The 12,232-nt window shown below is 36.0% G+C and overlaps 1 protein-coding gene, 1 long non-coding RNA gene and 1 other non-coding gene across 4 annotated transcripts in view; 2 read left to right on the top strand and 1 right to left on the bottom strand.

Annotated features, from left to right (window-relative positions):
• Nucleotides 1-2,112, top strand: part of LOC129246020 (uncharacterized) — a 64,878-nt gene extending 62,766 nt beyond the window's left edge. For both annotated transcript variants that reach the window (XM_054884513.1, XM_054884512.1), the window contains exons 2-4: nucleotides 742-985; nucleotides 1,039-1,391; nucleotides 1,489-2,112. In XM_054884513.1, coding sequence (XP_054740488.1) covers nucleotides 771-985; nucleotides 1,039-1,391; nucleotides 1,489-1,964 — 1,044 coding nt within the window. In that variant the 5' untranslated portion in view covers nucleotides 742-770 and the 3' untranslated portion in view covers nucleotides 1,965-2,112. The remainder of the gene's footprint in view (nucleotides 1-741; nucleotides 986-1,038; nucleotides 1,392-1,488) is intronic.
• A 5,639-nt stretch (nucleotides 2,113-7,751) lies between these two features.
• LOC129246617 (U6 spliceosomal RNA) lies at nucleotides 7,752-7,853 on the bottom strand. The gene has a single exon (XR_008582488.1). It is a non-coding gene; the product is annotated as a U6 spliceosomal RNA (small nuclear RNA).
• A 2,653-nt stretch (nucleotides 7,854-10,506) lies between these two features.
• LOC129243406 (uncharacterized) lies at nucleotides 10,507-12,226 on the top strand. The gene is made up of 3 exons (XR_008582303.1): nucleotides 10,507-10,818; nucleotides 11,976-12,065; nucleotides 12,131-12,226. It is a non-coding gene; the product is annotated as an uncharacterized LOC129243406 (long non-coding RNA).
• Nucleotides 12,227-12,232: the final 6 nt, after the last annotated feature.

The following is a 12,232-nucleotide window of genomic DNA, read 5'->3' as shown; positions in this document are numbered from 1 at the left end:
CAATAATAGCTGCGCCTTGAAACATCAAAAACTCAAACATACACAAAGTTTCTCAATTACACGTGGTCTAACACGAGATCAAAAATAGCAGCGAAAAATATCTTAAAAAATTGCAGAATATAGAGTTCGTGTGGGACTATCTTGCTACTGCTCTCCGCACACAATCGGCATATCACGTCGAAGACGAACAGATCGCACTGCGTTAGAAGAAGGAACGGGCTAGTAAGCATAGCATAGTTATAAGCGCTTCAGTAAATAAAACCATGTATTTAAAAAAAATATATTACACAGTTATTGAAACCGGAAAATATAGATTTATTACTTTTTAAAGCATTCGAACCTTTTCTTAGAGTCAGAAACCATCAACAAGTCCTAGGAAAATTTGGTTGATGTGATGCGTTGCTTCACAATCAGCCAAGGCTCTAAAAGAATTCGAGTTTCGTAAATATCAAAAGAAATTCGTAATAATCAAAAGAAATTGCATTATGATGATTTTGTTTAATTTTTAAAAATATTCATGTATTTGAACACCCTTTATATATAATTAGTATTGGTGGATCTGGCATAATATCTGGTGAAAATATATCCGAATTTGGCTTAATCTCCTGATACACTAAAAATAATTATAAATGTCATCGAAACCGCTACGAAGCTGCTTCTGTACATCAGACTAATGAGATAGTTTCTAGTTTTGTTTTTATTTTCTATTATTGTCTAACTAATTCAAAACTTTTAATTCAGGGTTTTACATCCTTGACCGTGTGTGAGAAATGCGTGAGCACAGCCACACAACACCTCGTCGACGAGGTCCAAAGTTGCCTCTACCAGTTGCTCGACGAGAACATTACGGAGAACATTTTGAAGTGTCGGAGTCACCATATTACACCATCGACAACACAGAAGACATTTATGGCACAACTCTTTTGCCTTCGCAACGTTGTTATGTGGATCCATGGGATTTGGAAAATTATGACTATGTCAGAAAGTGCGTATTGCTCTATATTACTAACCAGGTATATACATCATATGCAATTCTAGAAAGCTGAGTTCCACTCCAGTACGTTCTTCGCCTGAACCTTATTATGACACGTCACTTTCCACTAGTCCGTATTATAAGTTACGCTCGCCGTCACGAGAGATCCATGAGGAACTACCAGTGACACCGTCACATCGCCTAGCTGCCACCATGCCTCGTAATCGGCGTCGCTCCCACTGGAACGAGGCATGCCAACTAGATTGTTGCACATCACCAGTGCCAATGATACGTCGTCGTCGCTACGAAGATAGTCGCAGTGAGCTTTATGGTGTGGGCCGCGGAAAGTATGAGGATTACATGTCATATATGATGATGAATTTAGAAGCAGAAGAAGATGCATATACTGGTTATGGAGGTATGTATGTAAATGATCAAAAAATCATCCATTTAAACATAATATTTACACAGATATTTGAACAAGTTATAAATATGTTTTTCTTATTAAACCAAAGGTATCTCTTCATCCTCCTCTACTGAATTGCACAGCTCCATTGGCGAGGAACATATCCAAACATCGACAATGATATCGAACAAAACGTCTGGATATGATGCTATAGCTCGACCACGCAGTGGCCCGTCATATGAAAAACCAGCTCCGCATTTTGAATTTCCTGCTCCACCATCGCTACCCCCACCTCCTCTTGCTTACGACTACTCTAACCCCTATGCAACCTTACCATATTGTAGCGTATCAGAGTGTTATGATTGCTCGATGATATACGCCCCCTCTCCTTCGATGTACGGGTACATGGATGCGGGCAATAAAGGGAGTACAATTTATGGTAGTACCGTAGGGCGAAGACCATCCTCATCGCTCTGCAGCGGAATTTACGGGAATAAATTCGGGTTGAGCAAAAAAGGTCTTCTCCAAATCGACTATTCGTGCAGTTGGAATGATCTGGATCGTATTATCAGACGCCACTACTAAAGCAAATCAGCATCATGAGCTGAATCACATATTAATAAAATTCGGAGATTATTAATCATATCGTTATTGTTGTAAAATATGTACCACATCTTCATTCATGTTGTTTTATTATTATGATAGTGTTTAAAGCGGTAGGCAAACCATTATTAAGTCAAATAGTACCAAAAAAATAAAAATTTATTGGTCGAAATTATAATTTTTATTACAGAATTCATTGGTTTAGAAATTGGAAAATTTATTTTGTTAGCTATAGAGGGTGATTAAATGGCGAAGCAGGTATTTGAAAGAAATCATTTTTGATAGGCACATTTTTTTTATTTTCTTCTTCAGATAATTGGTGCCACAGGCTTTGGCAAACTGGTCTTAGGCAATAGGTTCAATCCGGACCGTACTTCTTTGAAAATAAAGCCGGCAACTTTATTTTAGTTTTTTATGGCCTGAATTAAATAAAATGGGCACAGCGCATAAAGCAATGTCTCTGTAGCGAACAAAGTTGCCAGGATGCATCATCTCACACATCAAAGAGGTCAAATGGCTGCCGAGATCTTGTGATTTGACACCATTTGACTTTTTTCTTTAGGGTAAAAATATGGCCTATGCTATTTAGCACAAGACGATTTCAGAGCTGAAGAACGAATTTAAAAAAGTTGTATATTATTATGCCAAGAAGTCCTGGGACATTCACATAAGCCCATCCTATGTTGCAGGAGGAGTTGTGATTCCATAGACAAAAAACATAATGAAATAAAAACTAATAAATTGAACAAATATTGTTGTGTTTCACTTAAGAAAGAAAATCTGTGGTATTATTGAATAATCAGAAATAGGTAATAAAGCTTTGATTGAGTGGAATCATATGTTTGAACCAACGGATGTATTTATTGGTTATCAGTTCTCGTTCTTCAAATTTCTTTATATCCATCGCAAATGAAACTGAGGTTTCCCTTCTATTTTCTGATATTCAGCAACCTTATAGAAACAAGTTTTTAGTGAGATAAGTTGCACAGCATTACATTACAGCATTGCCATTTTCTTCCGTTGATAATTTCTTGAAGAAAAAGGTGTAGGAGAGCAGGAAGAGCTTCAAAAAAGAAAAAAAAAACATGTGTAGCTTATTTTTATATTTGTTCAGAATTCGTTTTCCTTTATTTTACAATGATTTGTTTGCTGTTTGGCAAAGCGTAAGTATTCATTCGATAGAACTCGTTTTGCTCTACAAAGCTATGTTAATTGTATATTTGAGTTATTTAATTTTTTATTAGTTTTGAGTCTTAGAAATGGAATACCCAGCACGGAAATGCTTTGCAAAGTTCAAAAATAGCGACCTTGACGTTGATGACACCTCCCGCAGCGGACGGCCTTCTGAATTCGATGAAGAACGTCTCAAATCACTTTTGAAGGAGAACTGGTCACCAAACCAGTCGCGAATTGGCGGAAAAAATGAACTGCGATCATAAAACGATTCTCAATCACCTTCATTCAAGGGGATTTACCGAAAAATTTGTATATATATATATAATTGTCGCATACACCCTCTTTGGGTGTTTGGCCGAGCTCCACCTCCTATTTGTGACGTACGTCTTGATGTTGTTCCACAAATGAGAAGCTTTTTCATCGCAGAAATACACTCGGAGGTTTGCCATTGCCTGCCGAGGGACGACAGCTATTAGAAAAATATGTTTCTTAATTTTGGTGTTTCACCGAGATTCGAACCTACGTTCTCTTTGTGAATTCCGAATAGTAATCACGCACCAACCCATTCGGCTACCGCGGCCGAAAAATTATTACCCAACCGAATTATTCCCCAACCTAATGATAATAATTAATATAAGTGTGTCCATACAAATATGTTTATAGACGGAAGCGTCCGAGTGAGTTTATCGTACGTCTTAGCCCAAGAAACCTAGGCACATGAATGTACTCGTACGCAAAAGTATATACGTATATATGTAAAGGGTGATTTTTTAGCTATTATCTCTTGAAACAGTTGGTTTAAACAGCTGACGCACGTTTCGTGTTTTGTTTCACTGTCAAACATCTTCAGTTTGGTCTATAATTTAACCATGAACCGTCTTATAAACGAACAACGCTTACAAATCATTGAATTTTATTATAAAAATGCGTGTTCTGTTAAGAAAGTTTAAAGACGAAAAATTGTGTTCAGCGACGAAGCTCATTTTTGGATCAATGGGTACGTAAATAAGCAGAATTGTCGATTTTGAAGTGGAGATCAGCCAGAAGAATTGCAAGAGAAAAGGTTTGGTGCAGTTTATGGGCCGGAGGTATCATTGGACCGTACTTCTTCAAAGATGCTGCGAATCGTAACGTAACTGTGAATGGTGAGCGCTACCATGAAATGATATCAAACTTTTTTTTTGCCCAAAATGCAGGAGCTTGACTTGCATGACATGTGGTTTCAGCAAGACGGTGCCACATGCCACACAGCACGCGTAACAATGGACTTGTTGAGAGGCGAGTTCGGTGAACATTTTATTTCACGTTTGGGACCTGTCAATTGTAGAGCGCATATCCAGGATCCGGGGGAAAATTGCAAATGCGGGCCCTTGCCAATTATGTCTTCTTGATATTATATAATTCGAATTACTCTCGAGTCCGGGCCCCACTGAGAACGAGATCTTGTGATTTAGCACCTTGTGACTTGTTTCTTTGGAGCCACGTAAAAGAGAAGGTCTACGCCAACAGCCCAGGGTCAACTCAAGACCTCAAAGATGGGATTCGTGAGGCTATCGAGGACACAGGCAGCTACTTAGCAATTCGGTTATGGAAAATTTCATGAAAATGATGTTGTCCTGTAAGCGAGGTCGTGGTGGTCATTTGCCTGATGTTATTTTCCACTATTAACGGCATACCTTCCTCTTTATAATGAAATAAACATCGGATCATTTATATTAAAAAATATAATTTTTCTTTGAATATCAAACACCTCTTATAAGATAACCCTATACTTTTAAGATATTCTCTTCTTCATTATTGCTGTCTGACGAAATACGCACTTCTTCTATTTCTGATTGATCGTCAGGAATATCTGCTAGTCTATTTTCAGAACCAAAATCACCTTCGTCAATATCAGAAAAGTCTTCCCTTATATTTGTTATTCCTTCTAAAAGTCTGAGTACACTTCTTTCAATCGCTCGTATTTCAATCGCATACAAGAACTGCCGATAAGAAAATGACTGGGTACTGTGGCCAGTTTAAACATACAACAAGTACAAATCAGAAAATAAAAATGCATTAAAAAATGCAAAATTCTGAAAATTTGGGAAAAACTGTAATTACATTTTCCGGGAATTTTGATTGGCATTCGCCATAGTGGCAGCTTGAAGTAGTTCCTGAGAAGTCATATTGAAAATGTTAAAAGTTTGGGCCGGTCATTTTGACGAATCGGTAGTTCTAGTGTTAAGACGATTCTAAAGGTCAATTATAAAAGTAGATGTAAGTAAGAAGATTTAAAGGCGGATAGTCGGGTGTTTTAATAAATTTTGGGTTGATATAAATTCCTTTGGTATATTAGTGATATGCACCCTAATAATGTACAACTTTGGTTTTACTGGCTTGGACCTTAACAGTAATATTAAGTGGTCTATCTTGTTCAAGGACTGATTTGACTGGTGAAGTAGCAAAAGCACAAATACCTCCTTTGGCTGCGGAATGGTAAGGCCAATGTCGGAGTTTGATATGGGCTTTTGCGCAGTTGACATAAATCGAGAGTCCGTTATAAATTTTTGTTAAAAAAAAAGAAAACTAAAGTAAATATTAAGCCTAATATTGTAATTTCAGAGCTTCTGTAAATTTGGGTATTGGGAAATGGAAGGTGGAGAAGCGACTTACCACTTATGTTTTCTGCTTTTGTGGATAGTTGAGCAATTTGTTATTGAAATATTGGCACTTGATGTTTGAAAACAATTAGAAATAGCATTAACGATATTGAAAAATATATCTTTGACTTTATCGGTATTTCCAGTCTGTGTAAAAATAAGGTCATCATCGGCATAAACAAAGTGCTCAACGGAACTGTACGGAAACGTTTAATTCGTTGAAGGCTATTATAAATAGTGCGACGGAAAGGGAAGACCTTTGGGGTATTCGCTATGGCAGCGGAATGTTGAAAGTAAAACAAAGAGTCCATAATTCTCCTAAGTCTCTATGGAAATCAAACTGGTGCTGTGTTAATAAACCATTTATTTTGGAAAACCACATCACACATTATTACTTTTGTTATACATGTAAGCATGTTGTTAGTCTATAGCTTGATATTATGGACATTGATTTATTTGGCTGCGGAATAGAAAGTGTAGACGAAATTTTCCATTATTGTGGGATTGAGCCGTTATCGAATATGTTATTATACAAAGTAATAATTCTGGATTTAAGGAGATACGGGGGGTTTTAGGGATTGGGTAGAATATTTTGTATTCGTCAGGCGTTTTAACTCTGATAGAAGAAATCGTGAATTCAAATCCTCGTTGAAGAAGTACTTCAATAGCTAGGGCATTTGGGGAGGCTGACGTATTTTTATAGGATTCTAACTTTGTTTGGCGGCCGCCGTAGCCGAATGGGTTGGTGCGTGATCACCATTCGGAATTCACTGAGAGGTCGTTGGTTCGAATCTCGATGAAAGCAAAATTAATAAAAATATTTTTCTAATAGCGGTCACCCCTCGGCAGGCAATGGCAAACCTCCGAGTGTATTTCTGCCATGAAAAAGCTCCTCATAAAAATATCTGCCGTTCGGAGTCGGCTTGAAACTGTAGGTCCCTCCATTTGTGGAACAACACCAAGACGCACACCACAAATAGGAGGAGGAGCTCGGCCAAACACCTAACAGAAGTGTACGCGCCAATTATTTATTTATTTATTTTTTTTAACTTTGTTTGGTGTCTAAGGATGTTAAAATTTGTGCCAAAATGAGTGGTTTGTGAGTAAGCAGACCACTTGTTGCAAATTCTTCGGTAATATGTTGGAAGGAGTATAGAGGACCCTGAAGGAATGGATGAATGGGATGTTGAAAGCTGACCGATACAATGTTTATGGCGGCCCAAGGGTTACTTGAAGAAGAAATTTTTTTTTAATTACACATAACTTAGTCAAAAATAAGCCGATTTGAATGATACTGGGTTAAAAATGATCGTCATTACTTACACGAGCGATTTTATGTAGAAACAATTGCAAAAAAGTAGTTGAAAATGTTTTATTTTGCAAAAAACAAAAAGTGCGAAACAGGTTTTTTACTCAAAAATTCATTACTCAATAACAACTCATTTTAGCTACTGGGCATTCAGCTTAATTGAAGTTTAAGGTATGCTCTTGATTTGGTAAAAGTTATAAAAAAAAAATACACTTTTTGAAATATTGAATTTTGAAAAAATTTCAATTTTTTTCCGTTTTGCTAAATAAAAAATTTTCAACTACTTTTTTGCAACCGTTTCTACATGAAGTCGTTCGTGTAAGTAATTACGATCATTTTGAACCCAGACTTATTAAAATCGGTTCATATTTGACTAAGTTATGAGCATTTAAACAAAATTTTTTCTTATATAATTGAAAAAAAATCGAGTTTGAGCCGAAAAACAAAATTGCCGATAACTATTGAAAGAAATTTTTTTCGGGCGAACAAAAAAATACGTGTCTCATTATTTTGACCAGAGAGCAACATAATTAAGTTTCATCGAAATCGAAGAACATGACCCGAATAGCCCGGTTGAATTGAAATGGAAAGCATCCCATGTAAATTTCTTAATGTTTCTAAGAATTGAAAGTAAGTTCGACCAAAAATGTGGAACGCTTTACGATTTTGCGTGACACCCTTGTGCAAGGCCTCTGCAATCTTCTCTGTATCGCTCTAATTTTAGTGTATATTATTTTATATGTTCTGCCGAGGTATCTGTGTTCGATGACTGAGAGCGTTCCTGAGAAAAGTTGGTGTTAGCATCGTATGCTGCCATCTATCAAATGACGGCAAAACAAATTTCAGACTGATTGATATTTTAATTTAGATTTGGTAGCTATTCGAGTAAGACGTGTTCCGTGATTTTAAGATGGAACAAAGCAGTATCGTTCGGTAATTCACTTTTTGTTTTTAGATGGGAATGAATGCGAGGAGATACAAGCAAAGGGACGCTTCGCCATCTATGTATGACCACAGTTAGATATTGATTCAACGAATTTAAATGCGGGTGAACACTCGTTTTTGATGAGAGCGACCCGGAAGTTCGGCAGACGTGGTTACCGATTAAATCATTCAAAAAGTCTACGACATGATTCTCGCTGATCGACGAACGAAAGTGCGCGAAGTCACAGAGGCCATAGATGTGTCGACCGGAACACCAATAAATATGTTACATGAAAAGTTGGCGATGAAAAAGTTGTCAGAAGCAACAACAAGCAGATGCGGCTGTTAACTTCGAAGCAGTGTTTGAAGCAATTTAAACGGGATCCGAAGGCATTTTTGCATCGAGTTGTCACCGTTGATGAAGCCTGGATTCATCATCAACTAAACAAAAATCAAACCAATGCATTTCTCCCGGTGAATCTGCTCCAAAGAAGGCGAAGATTTTGGCCGGAAAGGTCATGGCGACGATTTTTTAAGATGCGAACAGCGTCATGCTCATGGATTTTTTAGAAAAAGGAACAACAATCACTGGACAATACTACAGTGAGTTATTGGACCGCTTTTGGCGAAAAAGAAGGTGCTGTTTCACTACGATAACGAACCAGCACGTCGGGCGTCTTTGTTGACATTTTTTTTTTTTTTTAAATGGTGTCTTCATTCCTAACACGGGTACTTATTGAACCCCTCTGAGAAGATGGATAGGTTTATTTGTGTTAGAAAGAAATTAATAGTGTACCTTTTACCATTACCACACACTGTTTTCATCTACTGGCATTTTTCGGGATATATTTTTGGACTATTTTAATCACCGTCGACCAAATAATTTAATATTTTTTCAAATTTTCAAAATTTAGGATCACATTTTTAAAAGTGGCGGTCAAAATTTCACAAAAATATGTCCGATTAAATTTTATTGATCTTAAAACCAAATTAAAGGTATGTGGCATGTAGTTTTGTACCAGTTTTTTCCAAATAATTTGGATCAACTAGAAGTCGAATTGGGAAAAATTTCATTCCAATTGATGCAAAAAAAACTTTGTTTTCAAGACTGGATTGAAATTCTTGTTATCACATCATATCATTTAGTCCACCTATGTAAAGGTAATCTCATTGGAAACATGTTCCGTCAATACCAGCTTTCTTATATTGAATCCTGCAAGGTATTCAATCGCGTCATTGTAGCTACTATGAAACTCTTCTCCCTACTGTAGCTGCTTGTTAAATGCTAGTTCGTTGCAAAACGTGACCACAGATTGTAAAAAGTCCGCATTTAGAAAGCATTGCCCAAAGAAAAGCTTTATAATGTTCTAATTTAAGCGATGTATCAGGATGAATTCCTACAAATTTTACTTTTACTCCATTTTTACTCAAGATTTCGAGAGTTAGCATCTTGCTAAGGGATTTGTCAAGAGGGAGCGAGAAAGCAGCTTACTTAGCAAACCTTTTATTATTGAATCATGGCAAAGTCGTATGAACTGCTATTTTTATGCCACCTTATACTTTATTTACACGTAAAGTTAAGTAATATTACAATTGCATTTAAAAAAAAGATAAATTGAATAGCAAAACTATTATTTATATTATTACATGTAGAAACCGAGAGGTTAAGGTCTAATGAAACGAATAGATTGTTCGACGCGGAAAGTGTTCCTTAAAGGGGGCGTTAAAGCTATATACAGTTTTGCTAGTGACAACGTGAAACAGATTCAAATGTCGCATAACTTTACAATGCACATTGAAATTAATTTTTTCAAAAAGGAAAGAGATTGATAAAAAAATTCTTTATTATGCAGTATCATTAAATTGTCAACCGGCATCGATAATTATAGGCAGGCAAAGGTTCTGACAAAAAAACCTCTTCTGCACAGATTCCAATCAACTCGTATACATTTGGTGATTAGGCCTCCAAATGAAAACGAATGCAATAACTTTAGAGTAAATGGATATGAGAAAGGAGAGATATTTTGTCGTGTGGAAGCAAGCATAGCAAAAGCCTTAAAAATAGCATAATTAATGTGAGTGGCTAAAATACATTTTAAATCAAAATATATAAAGATGTTTAACCTCATTTAGCGCATCTAAATATGTGATGTACGGATTGGCATTTCTCTATGGCTTTTTGAAGCCAAATATTTACAAAACTATTGTTCAGGAACCACTCGCTAACATCTCCACCAAGTTTCATTAAATAAATCATATACTTTGCCTAAAATTGCTCATGCGGCAGAAATTGCTAAACCCGATAGTTTCTTTTTTTTTGTGGACCTTTTTCATGGCAGAAATACACTGGAAAAGTACAAGAACAGACCCATTGACAATTGTCAAATAATTGTAATAGAATAGATTGTTGTCATCCAATTGGATTGTATTGTGACAAATAATGATATTGTGTTGGCAGTACTGCTCGAAAATGGCTAACGCCAAGAATTGCAATTTTTTGTTTGGTAAACGTGCGTATTAAAAACTAAAATTTTGATTACAGGCTGCGCAGTGAACCAGACAAAGTTACTAAAAACATTGAGTATAGAATAGCTGCCATAGTTTGTGTATATTTAAAAAAGTTTGGCAAAACTATAAAGTTGAGAAAATTCATCGAGAATTTTAGCAATTGGAAGTAAATTAGATACGAAGTAAATTGTTGGTGGTGTGCCCTCAACCACGGTTGTGGTCGTCATTGGTTGGTCGGCTCTGCGAACGCAAGCGAGTGCCACCAGGATTTTTTGAAGTGAGTTGCGTTCTCGCGCTGCCTTCCAAGATATATTTCAACGTTTTTTATGATAATTTTGAGACAGCATTCAGGATGGGTTATTTACAAAATTTAAAAAAGGGGAGGTATTTTAATCAGAACCTGGCCTACGAAGAGAATTTATCAATGCACATGGTGTGAGCGCGAACCACCAGTTTAAGTATATGATATGGGAATCCGTATAGCAAAAGTTGTGAAATAGTAACTAAAAAATCATTACTAAGAGCTCGGTTAGCGGTAAATAAACTTATTGCCAAAACACCTCACGGTTTTAAATGCTAATTGCCCCTTCGTCAATGCCAATAAGAAGTACTTTTGATGCTTTTAAAGTGTGCGTGTTTTTTTATTTTTCGAGTGACAAATACATATGTATGTACACATGTCGGGCATTGTTCTGAAATATCACTTAGTTTTCTAAATGCTGATGAGTGTTTAAAGTTTTAGCTCTGCATTCATTTTAACAATTTGAGCAAATATAATGTGATTTCGAAACCTTCGAAAAATGTAAAACGAAACCGGAGTAGTTAAAAAATTAGCGTAACACATCTATACCTCAATATAATTTTGTTTAATTCGGTACACTTTTTGTTTACATCGTGTTCTCTTTACTTGGCTCGTTTGGTCGTTTTGAAAACCATGTGCTTTATGTGATTGCATGTTTTGCTTGTGATGGCGGGAATGACCATTTGATATTTCATTAAATTAAAACAGATTGTAAAAATGTATGATTACCTATAATGAGTGCTTTCACTGAAAGAAATTTCAAATATGTTCTATTCAAATCAAACCTAAATATTGTGCATTGCTGTAAAAATAATTCTTACATGAACTCGGCTTGAAGCAATTGTGGGGTTTGTGCTGCTGAAGTGAAAGTCGTAAGACGGATATAAAGTCGCGTTGTTCCGTTGGCGTCGACCCGCGTGAACTGTGATGCATTGCGTGCTTTTAAACTATGCAATATGCTGAAATATTTCAGTAAAAATTATTAACTCCTGGATTCGAAATTCCAAATAGATTTTAAAGCACATATTAATTATTTAATTTATATTTAATGCGGATTTGATAATGCTAATTACAAGTAAAAGTTGATAATGTTATATACAATAAAGTTATTACATTCATGTTTTTAATTACAGAAAGATCTGTTCTAATACATTCTCTAAATCTACTCGTTTTATATGAAGCTCGTAATTCAAAGCAATTGGTTGAGAATAAGATATGCTGAGGTACTATATCAATAATTCGTGTTCATTTCTTTTTTAAAATTCTCTAATTTTCCGATAATATGCAGATCATAAAAAATGATGGAAACTACAAGCGATCAAGACGTGGAGAATACCGAAACTAAGGAGGACTCAGTTATAAAAATCCTTCGAAATGCAAAACTTAAAAC

The sequence above is a fragment of the Anastrepha obliqua genome, chromosome 4 (assembly GCF_027943255.1).
Source record: "Anastrepha obliqua isolate idAnaObli1 chromosome 4, idAnaObli1_1.0, whole genome shotgun sequence".
Taxonomy (NCBI): domain Eukaryota; kingdom Metazoa; phylum Arthropoda; class Insecta; order Diptera; family Tephritidae; genus Anastrepha; species Anastrepha obliqua.
The sequence above is the reverse complement of the archived record's forward strand: the minus strand, read 5'-3'. Positions and strand labels throughout refer to the sequence as shown.